The sequence below is a fragment of the Quercus robur genome, chromosome 2 (genome assembly GCF_932294415.1).
Source record: "Quercus robur chromosome 2, dhQueRobu3.1, whole genome shotgun sequence".
In the NCBI taxonomy this organism is placed as follows: domain Eukaryota; kingdom Viridiplantae; phylum Streptophyta; class Magnoliopsida; order Fagales; family Fagaceae; genus Quercus; species Quercus robur.
In genome coordinates this window covers 94,927,007-94,943,457 of record NC_065535.1, presented here as the reverse complement: position 1 = coordinate 94,943,457, position 16,451 = coordinate 94,927,007, and the positions used below count along the sequence as shown (strand labels likewise).

At 34.8% G+C, this 16,451-nt stretch overlaps 3 protein-coding genes and 1 pseudogene across 10 annotated transcripts in view; 2 read left to right on the top strand and 2 right to left on the bottom strand.

Annotated features, from left to right (window-relative positions):
• Positions 1-16,451, bottom strand: part of LOC126715970 (uncharacterized) — a 94,321-nt gene that overhangs the window by 18,686 nt on the left and 59,184 nt on the right. The window lies entirely within an intron of this gene.
• On the bottom strand, positions 23-3,656 carry LOC126715980 (UPF0481 protein At3g47200-like). Of its 7 annotated transcripts, none has more exons than XM_050416883.1 (5): positions 3,366-3,656; positions 3,043-3,132; positions 1,934-2,594; positions 1,540-1,765; positions 23-272 (listed from the first exon to the last, which is right to left on the bottom strand). In XM_050416883.1, the coding sequence occupies exons 3-5, from the start codon at positions 2,468-2,470 to the stop codon at positions 268-270; spliced, it is 768 nt and encodes a 255-aa protein (XP_050272840.1). In that variant the 5' UTR covers positions 2,471-2,594; positions 3,043-3,132; positions 3,366-3,656; the 3' UTR covers positions 23-267. The 7 variants fall into 7 exon arrangements, with proteins under 7 accessions (XP_050272840.1, XP_050272838.1, XP_050272839.1 ...); XM_050416881.1 differs by having other exon boundaries at positions 1,934-2,579; XM_050416882.1 differs by having other exon boundaries at positions 1,934-2,536.
• Positions 7,123-8,088, top strand: LOC126715992 (protein DMP3-like; annotated as a pseudogene).
• Positions 8,646-13,834, top strand: LOC126705769 (uncharacterized). The gene is made up of 6 exons (XM_050404967.1): positions 8,646-8,869; positions 9,261-9,406; positions 12,051-12,205; positions 12,285-12,406; positions 12,502-12,660; positions 13,566-13,834. Exons 1-6 carry the CDS (start codon positions 8,646-8,648, stop codon positions 13,588-13,590), a joined length of 831 nt encoding a protein of 276 aa, XP_050260924.1. The 3' UTR covers positions 13,591-13,834.

Genomic DNA, 16,451 nt, shown 5'->3' with positions numbered 1-16,451 from the left:
ATCATTTCAAAGGAGACTTGAATAAAATTAAAAGCTACTATATATAAAATTTCGAATGAATTATCTGTGCAGCATTGGCAGTTATGAAGTTTATATGGAGACCTTATTCATTACATTCTGATCATAATCTTAAAAGAAAACCATATTCATGAAACTTGTTTACAACTCAAGCATTATTATCAACAAAATCCAGTAAGTTCCAATCAATTCAATAGGACAGTTCCTGCTAAATGGCTCCATTGGTTTCAACCATCACTGCCACTCTGTTCATCCTGCAAACAGAATGAGAATGTAAAAGAAACTGAATTAAGATCTGTACAGTTAAGATTTTGGTTAGTGGCATAACCGCACATGTGAATAACTAGCAAAGCTAAGCTAATGTATAATGAAACAGGTTAGTAGACGACCAAGTCACATCTTTAATTGCTTCAAAACATAAACAATGTTAGACAGTTAGACATCTTTCATGAAATTGATACATCAAACCACTAAGAATACCTGAGCAAAAATGCAAGAAAGTATGAAGCTTTAAAAAAAAATAATGTCCCTATACACTACCCATCATTGAGTCAACAATCAGCAAATCGGTACAGATTTACAGGCATGAGAGGCCACATTTCAGAATGTATAGATTGATTCATTCCTCACAGTGTCACAAATTGAACTAGAAGTCTAGAACACATTTTCAGATCATTATAAAGCAAATCATCAAATGGCTATACAAAATGGCTATACCAAACTTTCAAATCATTATAAAGATGTTTTTGCTTCCACTAATTAAAGGGGAGCAGGAGCGGGAGCAGGAGCGGGAGCAGGAGCGAGAGAGGGACAGCAAGAGGTACAGGGACATGGGGTGGGAGAGGAAGAGGATTTATGAGCTGTGAAATCTGCTTTATCTACAATCTGGACGAGGGATAAACTGACGGAGAAACTGGATGATGGCAACGCTTAATATCATCCAACCTAAGTAGCCAATGTTGCTGAGAACAAGGATAAACAGAACTCTGAACCACTTTGACCGATAAAAACGATTGACAGCTTCAATTTTCTCAGTTATGCAGCAGTCATCTATGTCAAACTCAAGGTGTTTACTGAGACTATTAAGAAGATTCACCACTTCCTCATTGCCACCCTTCACTTGTTTGATAATCCCAGCCTCACGAAGAATATCGATATCTTCTATCGTGTCCACTAAGCTATCCAAGAGAATTGCAAGACAGGAAAAACATGGAGCTGGATATCTGTCGCTCTGTTCATAAGCTATCAAGTTCCTCAACAAAGGGCCAGTACTATCATCGATGAATAGAGTGGGAATCTTCAACTTTCCACTTTTAAACTCCATACCAAGAGGGTTACCAGATTTTTTGCGGAAACGAACACCAGCATGTTTTAGTGATGTGGCATTATGTACCCAACCCTTGCCAGGAAGTTTATCATATTTTTTCCATTCTTTAACCCCTTTTACTGGTGAGGGTTGTTTTTTGTGATCCCTAGAAATGAAAGTAGAATGAAACAAAGCCAAAAGATGTGGATACTTGCCTTTTGTTTCAAGTATATCTGTTTTCAATTTGTCCTTCCCAGGTCTCAACGGTTCAAAAAATTGGAGAGCAAGCATGTTCAGAGTAGCTTCTCGCTCGATGATAGTAAGCTCAAATATTTTCTGCAGCACGAACATAGGAAGCTGGTTCTCAAGCATAAGCAAATCATGAGCAATTGTTGGCAACATCCAACGCGTTTCAAAAATGGGCTCCTCCATATCTTTTCCCTTAAAAGAGAGAAGAAAAAAAATCAATTCATATAGTATAACTTCGCATGGGTCTATTGAGTTCTAAAAGATAATAAAACAGACAAACCATATCTAAACATAGCTGATTATCAAAATAAAGAATAAAAAAAATCTAAACATAGCTTGATGCTGCATTCCTAAAATTACCTGGTAACTCTGCAAGAGCTCTACAATGAAGCAGCCGTCGAGGGTCATCATCTTGACAAAATCATGACTATTTATATTCTCAAAATCCTCCAAATAGCATTCTCTGGTTTTTCCCTCCAATTCTTTCATGGCATTTTCAAGACTTTGTTCACCAGTAAGCCCTCTTATTTTCTGTAAGAGGCGATTGTAAAACCGCAACTTTTGAGCTTCCATGAATCTCAACCCTGGTTCATCATGATGAAATGGACCAATGGAAACAACCTTGGGGTTGTAAGCTCTTTCGTCAACTTCACGAACATGTGCAGGAACCTTGAATATTAAACATTTAAGAGGCTCTTTGGCCACTGCATTAGTAGGAGTTTCTCCTTCGCTATCTTGCACACTTGCTTCAGTTATACTTTCACTTCCTTCTTGACTGGATGCAATTGACAGCCCTTCAATAATGGTTCCTTCTTGACTGGATGGACTTGACAGCCCATCAATAATGGTTTCTTCAACAATATCCTGTACCGCTCGTTCCATATCTTTTAACAGCATTTTTGCCTTTTGGTGCTTATTGAGTACAAAAATGCGGCAACTTGCACAGTAGCTGTCCTCTGTACTCTTTTGATGAATAAGAGATCTTATAAACACAAATCCAAACACCCTATAGCAACAAACACTAGAATTCAAATAGAAAATATGAACACTAAGCAAAAATATTACTAATCGTATGTGAAAGGCTAATTAAGATCTTTTGCAGTCTAATCTCTACATGCTTAATTTTTTTTTTTTTTTTTTTTTTTTTTTTGACAAAACGATAGAAATATATTTCTTATTTTTAAGTGGTTAATCTTTTTCCTAGTTTTGGCCCCCAAAATTTTAATTCGGTCCCATCCCTTTATCAACAGTATTGAATCTATTGATACAATTACAAAACCGTATAGGGCTCAACAGTATAGGGTTCAATTTTCTGAAATAATGCTACAATTACAAAACCGTACATACTTTCGTCCAACAAAATCTGTAAGAAGAGAGACTATAGAAGAAATAAAAGATGTGAATGCATGCATTACTATTTTTGTGTGTACTCTAATAAGTATTACTGTTTACTAAATATATATACCTACCTGAAGAATGGCTGAAGTCAAATGGATTAAGGAGCTTCCCTCTGGATAGACCACCAAATGTTGTTAATTCTTGAAGGCAATTTCTCTACACTAGAAGAGTGGAATAATTGTTGAAGGGAAGAAAAGTTTGAGAATCAATGGAATGGCGGATGATTTGCAATGCCATGAAAAAACCCAAAACAAATCATTGAAAGTACCATGAAAAAAGATGCACAAACAAATCAAACAAAACCCACAAACAAATCAAATGAAACCGAAACAAACCCACAAATAAAAAAATCAAATAAAACCAATACAAAAACCTGAAGTTGAGAGAAACAAACCTGAAATTGCCGAGACAGTGAGGGCAGGGGTTGTGGTGAGTTGCGGCTAGGAAGAGAGACACGGAGAGAAGTGGGTATAGTGGGGTTGGGGTTGGGTTTGTGATTGTGTGTTTGAATGGGTCGGTGGTGGCCGGTGGAGTGGAGATGGAGAAGGGAAATGGATCGAGAGCGAGAGTTTTTTTCAATTTAGAGTTTTTTTCAATTTAGGTTTGTGGGTATTGAGCTTTGTTTAGACGCTGACGTGAGGTTGAGAGCTTCTTCTTTCTTCTTTCTTTCTTTCTTTTTTTTTTTTTTTTTTTTTTGAGAAGGCGGGAAGCTTTTTTTGAAAGGTCTGTGAGTATTGGGTTTTGTTTAGTGGTCATTCTACCGTATCCCCTCAAAAAAAGAGGGGGTATGGTATCCCCTAAATTTGAACCCTTCATTTAGTATTATTTTAATCTTGATCGTTGATGTAATTTCAATGCGTTTTGGTTACCGGCTAAACAAGTTTTATATATAAACCAAAAATTAAAACATTTATCAAACTTTTCTCCTCTCACGTTTGCTTCTCTACCTTTGCTTTGTTTCAGTTTGCCTTTCTAAACAAAACCCTCAAATCACAGCTAAAACCATACAAGAACAAAACAACCGCACACCCACAACCTCAAACCAGCGGCGCTTCTTCTCATCCAATCCAACTCGTTGACATTGCTCTCTAATTTCGTCTCTTCCAATCCATCCTCAAATTGGCAGTGCACTTATATCCAATCCAACTCGGCGGCGCTTCAACTCTTCCCGTACGACTCAACGGCGCTTCTTTTCTGCCATTCTAAATCAGCGGAACCATCCACTATCTTCAGGTTCTCTCTTTACATATGATTAACGCTGATTTGGGTTTATATTATTTCTCTAAACTTTGTGGGTTTATGCAATTATTGTTTTGTTTGAGTTTCGATTCTTATATATTTGACAAATTAATCTTTACACTAAAGGGCTCGATAGTCCACCATTGATTGCCTGGATCACTACTGCCATGCGAAACGAAATTGTAATAAGGTTGCCAATGCTTTGGTAAAGAAATCTTGGGTTGGGCTAGAACTTCAGGTTTGGGTTGAAGACTTACCTGGGGACATTATCCCCCTTGTTCTATTTGATGTTCATAGTTTTCTTATGTTTTAATAAAAGCATCGGTCTGTCTCACAGACTGATTTCTAAAAAAAAAAATAATAATAATAATCTTTAGTAGCTGATTTTGTCCAATTTTAAGTTTTTTCTTTAAATGCAAGTATCTTCTTCTCAAACCAAAAAAAAAAAAAAAAAAAAAAAACATTTTGATGTTTCTAATTAATGGAGATATTTATAATTTGAACTTCCCCTCCCGTTAAAATATTATCTAACCAATTTGGTTAAACTCTCCAACACTTGTGTAAAAAAGCGAGTTGCAAGTTGTGAAAATTTTCGTAATTTTTTTGTGATATCTCTCTGGCGATTTACATTTGATATTCACGAATGAACACTCTTTTTAAAGGAAATTGAAATATCTACACTCAGACCAACATTCACTTTGATAGGACCATCGAATTTATGGGTCAAACTTGGCTAGATATTGCATTTTGCTATAAAACTTCTAGATTTGGCTTAATTTGACTATTATAACCAGTTGTTTTTCCGACTCAAATTTGATTTTTCTCGATTTTCTTGTCTATTCGAAGAAAAAATATATTATTTTAGGTAGAGAGTGTAAAAGGGGTAGTGACACCGACAAACCAAATTAGAGTCCTATCCAAGCATTAAATAGAGATCAAATGAAATCTTAAACGTACAGTTTAATCTCGTTTTATATGGAATTATGATTAACAAAACTGAGGGAAACACTAATATTTGGCTTACCGGGTTGGATTTGGCAGGGGAAGAAGGTTTATGTATCATACATTAATACATACACCTGTTATATATCAGCAATATTTAAAGATTTTGTGTTGTTTAGATACTTCAAGTAAGCATTGAGCCAAAAAATAAAATATAATTACGAAACTGTATATAGTATATACATGCCAGTGCCATCCAGCTTTAATTAAGAATATCCGAATCCTAGTACCACAAACTAAAACTTTTCAAGCTCATCTAGATTTAAGAATGACTTAACTTGAGAGAAGTGATAATCTTTCGTATAGTATAATACCTTCTTTTTTTTTTTTTTTTTTTTTAAACCGTATAGTATATTACTTTATTCCTCCAGCCCCAAGAAAAAACAAATTTTATATATCCATACGAATATAATGGAGCCTGCAACTTTGGAATCGTTTACCAATTTTTAAAAAAAAAAAAGAAAAAGAAAAAAAAAGTGAAAGCCCGATTATATTATTCTGACATGTTGATGAATAAAAAATTATCACTTCGAAAAAGAATTCTGGGCTTCCCCAAAGTTTTGTATTAGTTGTGATTTGTGTATACACTACGGTTGTGTTTGGTTCGTGTAAAAGCATTTTCGGAAAATATTCCATCTTCTGGAAATGCTATTTTCCGAAAAGGAAAATGTTTTCATATGTTTGGTTGCATTTCAAAAAATTTTCCGAAAAATATTTTCTGGTGTTTGGAAAAGAAGAAGGAAAAGACAAACCTAGAAAAACAATGACAAAACCTAGAAAAAAAAAAAATCATCAACGATCGATGCTCGACTGGCTAGTTCGACGAGGGGCGAGATCGCGATCGACTGGGTTCGACGGCGCGGTGCTTCGCGATCGGTGTGAAGGCGAGATCGCAATCGATGGCGCGATCTCGCGAAGCACCGCGTCGATCGACGTTTCGCGAGATCACGATCGGCGCGGTGCTTCTCGAGATCGCGATCTCGGATCGTGATCGACGGCGCGGTCGTCGGACTGGAGCTCGCGAGATCGACTGGTGCGTGCGATCGGCGCGGACTGGAGCTCGGGGTTCGCCGGCGATCGTCGGACTGGACTGGAGCTCACCTTCCTCTCGCGCGCTCGCTCTCTCTCTCTCTGGAATTCATTTGAAGTGAAAATAGGAACGAAAATTCATTTCCGTAATCAAAGCCTTTTTTTTTTTATCAACAGAAATCAATTTCTGGAAAATTCTATTTTCCGGACCAACCAAACAGCCTCATTTCCGGAAGTGATTTTCACCAAAAACAAACACACCCTACACCTTTTTTTGACGGAGAATACATTACACCTTTATTAATTGTATGGGTTGAAAAAGAGAATATCCAAACCAATTATGTTGCAACTCCTCTCTCACACACACATATATACTAGCCTTTGAGCACATTTTCCAATCACAAAAAAAATCTAAGAGCGTAATGAGAGTATTATGTGTGGTGAAATAATTTTTCAGAGGCTAGTCATGATTAACAATTATCTTCTAGCTTGTCATATATTTTCTCTTTCTACTTTTATTTCTTTTATTAAATAGATATTTTTCTCAAAAAGAATAAGAGATTTTCTCAAATTATCATATTATCCGAACAAAAAAAAAAAAAATCCCTCTTTTTAGATGTGGAAAATGAGATTGAATTAATAATTAATGACTGCATATTTATGAATACCTTAAATAAACCATCGCCACTCATTCTTGATAACGTGAATATTCCAAGTTTCCAACCCTTCCCTACCAAATCCATCAAACTCAAAATCTATCTATATTTGTGTCCCCAAGAACCCCACAACCATTTCTAGCTACTCCCCTTCTCCAAAACTCTCAAAAAAAATTCCTTAATTCACCTTCTCTCATCACACACCAAACTACATCTAGATCGATATTGATCAAGAAGTCACAGCATCAGCACCACCACCACACCATCATCAGCTATAAGGAAAAAAAAGGTTTGTAACAATTGTGACAATCTCATCAAATTGAAAATCTCATATCATCATCGCCACCAAAATAACCATTATCTATTTTGAAACCCAAAATGGCTACACCTACAATTAGATCAAGAACTACCGTGCCCACCAAGGAACCATCAATAAAGGCCACCGCGGCCGCCACCCCCAATGTTGACCAAGACGCCCTAAACCCCCCACTACAACGCCAACCATCTAAACAACAACGAGCAACACAAAGCCTAACAAGCACGGTAGCCAACCTACTCCCCACGGGGACCCTTCTAGCATTTCAACTTCTCATGCCAGTCTTCACAAAAAATGGATCATGTGACTCCGCCACACGCGCCATGACGCTCGTCCTCCTTGCCCTCCTCGCCCTCTCATGCTTCCTCGCTTCCTTCACTGACAGTGTCAAGGCCTCGGATGGACAAGTCTACTATGGCCTTGCCACCTCCAAAGGGTTGTGGCTGTTTGATTGTCCAGCCTTACTTTTAAAGCCTCGGCAGCAGCTGATGTAAATAAGAAAAGAGAGTTTCGTGATTGGCTTCATGCTGTTTATCTGTATTGGTGTTTGGTGCTGTGGCTTTGAGAGATAAGAATGTTGTGCAATGCTTTTACCCAACGCCTGGGAAGGAGACTCAAGAGGTTCTAAACATTGTTCCAATTGGTATTGGGATCATTTGCAGCTTGTTGTTTACAGTAATTCCCACCACAAGGCATGGCATTGGTTACCTTGTTACACCTGGCAAATAATTCTTCATTTTTTTTCTATAATTATTTTTATTTTCTTGACCATTTTAATTTTGTATACTTGCTTTAGTTGGAAGAAAGTGTAAGAGATACGATTACTTTGTTTCATTAACAACAATAAATATTAGTTCAACTAATTGAATTTTGTATTCTTGTCCTTGTTTTATATATATTTGTCATTCATAAGTTTGGCTGACTTTGAGTTACTTTGTTTATGGTCAACTAGGAACGTGGGGGAAAATAAATCATTAAATTGCATTTTGCCTGTAACAAATAAAAAATCAGCCAACTATTCCACAAGGAAATTATCAATCAAAATAATGAGATGATACACCTCCAAATTAATCGGGTCAAATGTTGTCTACAACACACATTTCCATTTTTTAAAATGATAAATTAATTAGTTCCCACTAGCCGGTTCAATTTATTATTTAATGAGCCACTTGTTAATTTTTTACTAGTGAAATCTTTCTTAATGCATTTCTTGCTACAATTAACAATGTTTAAAGATATAGCATTAAAATAGTTTTTTTGTGATTGGAGTAACAGCACTTTCATTTGAATTCACTTCTGACATCACTTTTATTATGCACCAATTACATCAGACTATATCAGTAAGCGTGAAGAAAATAAAATTGATGTCCTCAAAACTTCTTGAAATATTTTTGTTTGAATCATTGGAAGAAGCTGAAGACTAATAAGAGGTATGCATTATCAAGCAGTGCAAGAAAGGGGTCATTCTTATCCAACCCCACATGAAGAAGCAGTTTCTGTAGCTTCAATGGCAACAGAATCTAGTGACAAAGAATCTCAAGGCACAAGCTTTGGCAGTACTACTGATTCTCAATACAATCCTAGTGATGTAGAAACCGATAGTACAAGCTCTAGTGGTACTGATGATTCAAACAACAACGTGGCACATAGCGTCTGGTTAGTGATGCCTTTTGGCTCACTAATGCCCAGCCTTAGTACCTTCATGAAGGTCATGACTTAATTGCTGCAGCCACACCTAGGGGTTTGTGTGGTTGTATCCTTTGATGATATCCTCATCTACAGTAAAGCCTGAGAGAACATTTGCATACTGCATTTGAGAAAAATGTTAGTTTGAACTTTGAAGTGCTGAGAAAACAAATATTCTATGCTAATTTGTAGAAGTGTATACTTGCAACCAATAGGGTAGGCTTCATGGGCTATGTGATCTATGATTTATGGATTCATATGGATAAGGCCAAAACTATCCTTAAATGGCTTAAACCACATAGTGTGCAGGAAGTAAGGAGCTTTCATGGTTTAGCTATTTTCTATGGAAGATTTATCAAAGGCTTAGTACTATAACAACAACCCTGATTGATTGTTTTAAAAGAGATTATTCTGAATGGACTGATGTAGCTAGCAAGAGTTTCAAGGACCTAAAACAAGCCTTGACTATAGCTCCCATATTGGTTGTTCCACGTTTTGAAAAGGTCTGTGAGTTTGACTGTGATGCAAGTGGAGTTGGCATAAGGTGACTGTTAATGTTAGGTCAGGATAGTATATCTCTAGCCTATTTCTATGAGAAGTTGAATGGTCTTATGGCTCGAATATTGGACCTATGACCTAGAGTTTAATGTGCAAGCCATTAAGCACGGGGAATATTATTTAGCCTACAAATGAGTTTTTTTTTTTTTTTTTTAATTAATTAATTAATTAATTTTTTTTAATACAGATCCCTAGGCCTTGAAATTTGAATGGTTGCTTTCTTGCAACAATTCAAATTTTCAATTAGGCACAATGTTAGGGTGCATACTAAAGTTGTAGAACATAATGGTGTGCCTTTTAAATTTAATGCATTCACAAGTGGTAGGATTTGATTTCTTTAAGAACAGCTATAGGCATATAACAAATATTGGAAGATCTTGCAAATATTGATTGAATGACATAAACTGCTTCTCTTGAGCTACTTGTATAAATGATCTTGAACAGTGACCTGTTATAATAGACTCATTTGATAGTAATTCACCATCTAAATTCTAACGCACCTTGTCTGATATTATTAGATGGTATCCCTTTTCTCAAATGTAAAAGGAATTTTGTATAGAAAAAGAAAAAAAAGTCAAATTTATATGCTATAGATATCCTATCATAAAAGATTTAGGAATGCTCTTAATAATCGTTGCATGGCCCAAAATTAACTAACACTCACTTCGTTAGGGCCTAGTTCTATAACCCACTCTCTACAAATTCATTGTCTAGGGCTCTTTAAGCCAGAATCACCGACCTGCTGGGCCTGGGCCCCAAAAATTGACCCTACAAGTATCATAGAATGACTATTTTATCTTATCAAAATTATTAATTTTAGAGAATATATTTCACAACATTTTCATAATATTTTTACAACAAATTTTAATTAACAGATTGTTACAGGTTTTTAATTTAAATCTGCTATTAGAATTATTTTTTTGCCTACTAATAATAACAAATAACAATTTATCATATAGAATTTGTTGTAAAAATGTTATAATCATAACATTTTTTTTTAAAAAAAAATTTAGTCCATTTCAATTAAAATGGTTTGAACATATTGTACCTATTAAGCCCCTTATCAAATTGATATATATAGCATAGTTATCAAAAGTGTACCAATCCGATAGTTGTACTCGGCCCAACTCAAGGCGTCAGAGTTGATTTCATTGAGTGACAAGTGGAACAAAGACCTGCCCAAACTCAACCCATAGACACTCATACATATATCAATTCTTTTTCAAGATCCAAATGTTAAATTTATGAAGCCAATGGAGTTACAATCCGATGGCACCCTCTCTTCTTTTTCTCTCCTTTGTCGTGGGTTTGATCATGGAGTCATGCTTCTCACCCCACCCCCAAAGAAGTGTAATTTATATAACATATATAAGTTGAGTTTTACACGTGGGCTTATGGGTCTTTGTGCTTAATTTGTTTTTGATTAATTGTTCAAATTTCCAATTTATTTTTCGTAAAAATAAATTCACCAGAGAAATTATTTACTCCCACCTTTTTTGTTGTAAGTAAATATTATGAAACATGACATCTTATTTTCCCATCATCTTCTCTTCTCTTTCATTCATTTACTTTCTCTTCCCCTATATTTTACCAATCAAATTAAACTCTACGTTTCTTTCAAAAATTTTTTTTTTCTTTCTCCCCTCCATTTCGTCAAAATATTTTAACTCAAATTTTGAAATAAATAATGTTTTAAAAAAAAAATTTCAAAATTTATTAAGTCATAAATTATGATTTAAGCAACATCACATCATCATTTTGTCTTATTTATATAATTTTTATTAGGGTTTTATTAACGTATATTTTAGAACATTCATTAATAAAATATTTTTAAAAACTTTTTATGAAAAAAATAAAAAAAATAAACTAAAATTTTTAACAATTTTTTTAATCTTTTATAAATAAATTCATAAAATTAATGACTAATATATACTCTAACAGGGTAAGGAGTAAACATTAACCAAATCCATTTTATTATCAACTAATTACAACATTTCATAGTACGCAGTATCATTTTGCATTACATTGCATGGACTTCTGTCCGTTCTTTGGAATATTGTAATTGTTACTATAAGCCTTTGTTAATCTGAACAGTTTCAGGAAATTAATTAAATGGGAATACGTTATTGAATTGAATATTTAATTGGGAGATAAGTCAGCCAACATATTTTCTGCATATAGTTCCATAAATACTAACGCCTAAACTCTTTTGCTTGTTTTCCTTAAGGCTGCATTTGCATTTAAGGAAATATGTCTAGTGATAGCTTGCAATCATTGGGATGGTTATAATTGATACAAGTTCATTTTAAAAGACTTAAATCCACTACATTACTTGATTTTATTTTAGTAGTAGCAGCACACCCCCCCCCCCCCCCCCCCGGCTTTCAAGATCTAGATACTTAGAAGCTTGACAAACTGATTGTAGTGTTGTTGAAGCCAAATGAATTGAGAATCCATTATAATTTGGTAATTCAGTTAAATGGATGGGGATTTTATTTCTAATTGATATGGAAAGTTAAATAAATTACGTCTAGAACGCAAGGTCTTCACTTTTATGAGATTCCAATTTACTTCTGTTTGTGTATTGTTTCAGGTGACCTTGATTGCTCGAGGGGATGTTCCATTGTCTATTATCGTGACAGCGTGCACTACTCTTGGAGCAGTGCTTCTGACTCCTTCTTGACAAAGATACTATCAGAAACTTTAGTTCCTGTAGATGCTATTAAACTTTCCATCAGCACCCTGCAGGTGAACTGAAATCTAAATAAGCTTCAATTATATAAAATCATGTATGGATGACATAGTGGTCTTTATTCATCCTGTCTAGGTGGTGGTCGCACCTATTCTGTTAGGTGCTTATATACAGAGTGCATTTCCTGCGGTTGTGAAAATTGTGACACCTTTCGCCCCACTTTTTGCTGTTTTGGCTTCATCATTACTCGCATGCAGGTTTTGGTTTTTTACACTTAACCAGTTGTCTTGAAAATACTTCGTTTTAGATGTGATCCCTCTGATGCATGTAACCATGCTTTTTCGAGGGGCAGTGTATTTTCAGAAAATATTGTTCTGCTCAATTCAATGGTTGGTGCATCATTGACATCTGATCTCTCTCCACTACGCCAAGCTCAAGCAATATTATCTGGTGAACTGGGGGTTGTAATGCTTGCTGTGGCATTATTACATTATGTTGGTTTCTTTGTGGGGTAAGTGTTACCCCTCATTTGGTGACTTTAATCTGTTAATGTACACTTCGTTCGTCAATATGATAGTGATGCATATATTTGTTTCAGTCAGTAACAAGTGCAGGTCTGATTAGTTTTTTTGAGCTTTGTGTGTGTGTGTTTTCTTGGCATAACATATGGTTTGCTTCATGTTCATGTTAACTATAGTTTCATTGAGTACAAAAATGTCTCAGGAAAAAACCCACTATTTAATGAATTTGAGTACTCCAATTTACTAAAACCAAATAGTCTAGACCTGCGATATATCCCTGTGAAGTGCAACATCATTGCAATAAAATGCAAAGTTTAATTAGATTCATGTTATATCTCTATCCTTTTCTTCATATGTGCATTTCTTATTTGCCATTAAATATATGATGCAAGATATAGATGGTATTTTTGACTACCATAGAGGTTCATAAATTCGGCTAATATAGATAACTTAAAATTATTATTTATCATGTAAAATTTGTGTTAGTGTTAACCACCTTTGGTTGCTTCAATGGTGATAGCATACAATTGATGGGGCTTTTAACTGCAGGTATATATCGGCAGCTATTTGTGGGTTTAAAGAACCCCAACGGCAATCAATATCAATTGAGGAATATGCAATAGAATATCAAACCGGTTGCATTTAAAATTCTTGCTTTTGTTCCCTGCTCAAGATTGATAATTTTAAATGTCACAATATTTTCCTTGTGTTCTTTTATGGAACAATTTTTTAAACTTCATTTCAAGTCTTCAGTTTTTTTTTTTAAAGATCAGAATGGAATGTCTAAGTCTAATGAAAAAAATTGTAATTAAGCAATGCCTCCAGTGTATCTGTAATGGCAATAGCTTATGGTAATACCAATCAATAATTTTCATTGATTGACACTTCCTTGCAGGTTGGCATGCAAAATTCTTCCTTAGGTGTGGTTTTAGCAACCTCCCATTTTTCCTCGCCAATGGTTGTGGTACCTCCAGCTGTGTCTGCTGTGATAATGAATGTGATGGGTAGCAGTTTGGGTTTCCTTTGGAGATACAAGAACCCCTCAGATTCTGAAAGTAGTCCTAAAATTGATGATAAGTGACTATGAAACTCCTTTTGAGTGTACTCCATTGGAATTGTTAAAAGCTTAAGTTTACTCATCAATTAAAAGTGTGTATACAAGATGGCAAAACTTTGATACAATTCCTTAGATGTTTCCAATTAAGTTTAACCGTGTGGTTGTATTGACTTTTATGCCACACAAATAGTGTTATTTTTGCCAAGGACAATTTACCACATAGCTTGTTAGCAAAACACATGGTTAAATTTAATTAGGAAACTTAACATACAATCTTAAGGAGTTATATCTAAGTTTTTTCCAAAATTTTACCTTAATCCTCCCACAACTCAAAGTAGGAAGTGCTCCTTAAAATTTCGGTGGCTTATTATGAAACTAGGCTGTGGCCTGGATAAAAACATGGATGATACTGGGAGCCTCTTAGTGAATGCTAATTGCTAAGCCCATTTTTCTCATAAGGGCTAAACAATGAGAGCTCATAAATACCCAAAATGTCTCATTCCTTGGTTAAGGGATTAATTCCCCATTCATCAGAGGAAAAACAAGTGATTAATTCGTAAGGGTGTGTTTGGAATAGAGCGGAGGGAGACGATAGGAGAGTCGGGGGAAAAGTGACTAATGTACTAACATTACTATATATCGGTTTCCTTTCATTCTATGCTCTTTTTCTCTATCTCCATCCAAACATCTGGTAAAATTCCGTCTTTTTGAGGTGATCTTCTGAAGTCCATATTCTTGGCTAAGCATTTATCCAAGTTCAAGTTGGGAGGTCAGCCTGAAAGCAACTTGATGAATGGTCCACATATTTGTATAGGATTGTAGGGATTTATTTTTAAATCTCTACTATCACATGCCCTTTTCATGACTGGAACGAAACTTTCATGAGGCATCTTAATTTCCTAGCTGATTGTGTATTGTTATAGAGTGGGCTACAGAACATAATGATTAGATGATCTTACCAGTTTTTATTTATTTATTTATTTACTATTTATTTGTTAATGGTTTTTTTTTTCCCTCTTCAGCTTGATTTAGACCAAGCTAAGTTGGCTTGTGATCCTTCAAGACACTGGGTCAATTTTCAACCTTTTGCTTATGGTGATTGAAAATGATAGGCCATATTTTTTTGGGCAAGTGTAATATATGCAATAGGCATTCCAACTATAGGTAGAATTTCTGTAATTGCCATTGTAACAATCTTAATTTTCAATGGAATTAACTAGGCCCTATCAAAAAAGAAAAAAAAAAAGGGAATTAACTAGGTATCATTTGTCACTTTGGTTATCTTGTGTGCTCTTGAATGGGTTTGTTTTTATCAGTTTATAACAGCTTATTTAGTTATTGTGTAAAAGTACAATTATATTTTTAAAGTTCATTCCATTTTAAAATTTATATATATCAGGGGCATTCTTGAATTGCCCGACATGAATTCCTTGTGCATTGTCATTTTTCATATAGATTTTTTTGGGAAGCTGTCTTCATATAGATGAAGCCAATAAAATACGCCAATTTATACAAACTAAGTTATTATAGATTTTAGGAGGTGTCTTTCTCGTTGGCCCTATGATTATGGGGACATGAAAAACACATTTGAATTTCACGTGCGCGTTCTTTTCAATACCCTCAAAATCAAAACGGTTCATGGATATTAAATTCTCTCACAATTACCTCCCAAAAGCTAGAATTGCTGCAAAACATGACAAGGAATTTGTTTTTCTCACTAGGAAATGCATTGGACCTTCTAGTGTGCTTTGGAGCTTTCAATGACATAGAGAAATGTCAAAAAGGCGAACATTTACAAATATTTTTCACAACCTATTGGCAGAGAAGATATCTCATTAGACTGTTTCATGAAACATCTTTTTCACAATATGTGTGAGATCTACACAGTCTAATAAGATATCTCTCACAATTTGTGGAATTTACATATATTGTGAGAGAGATGTCTTGTAAGACCGTCTCATAAGATAATTTTTCCTGAAGAGGTAAATTATTAGTGATGCAATATCACATTTACATGATCTACTACTAACATCATTTTAATTTGATTTTAATTGACTCAATTAGTAAAGTTTGTAAAAAAATCTATCATATTTATAAAAAAAATTATAAAGTCTCTTATCATTGAATAAATGACCATGGTTGGAATTTTGCTTACACCAAAAACCAATTATTATCTTAACTTGATGATAAAACGTAATTATCAATTTAGAGTAAACATCAACTTATATATTAAAAATTAATTTTATTGTAATGTATACCAGTCACAACATCTCACCTTATTAATTTTAAAAGAAACCTTATTAATTTTAAAAGATTTTTTGTGCTCATTCCTCATGTACTAGACTTATTGTTATGGTAAATATACCCTTCTGTTTTGTTGTCTACCCTTTAAATTACATGGAAAAGGGTGGACTCAGAGGTGACTAGTGACTACGCCAAGTTTCCACATTGATACATCTATATGGGTTAAATTTGATTAGAAGACATCGAAAGCATTCTCAACCTAATTAAGCTTACTCTCTTCCTCAACATACACGTATTAATATACAGACACACACTCACACTCACACTCACATGATCCTCTTCCAGTTGAGCAAGAATTCTTAGCACTGAGACAACTTGTCCTCCAACTTGTTCAGGTGCATTTCTCTCTGTCTCTCCTAACTCTCTATCATTTCCTTTCATAAGAACCATTGCATACTTACTGGCTCGATGAGAACCATG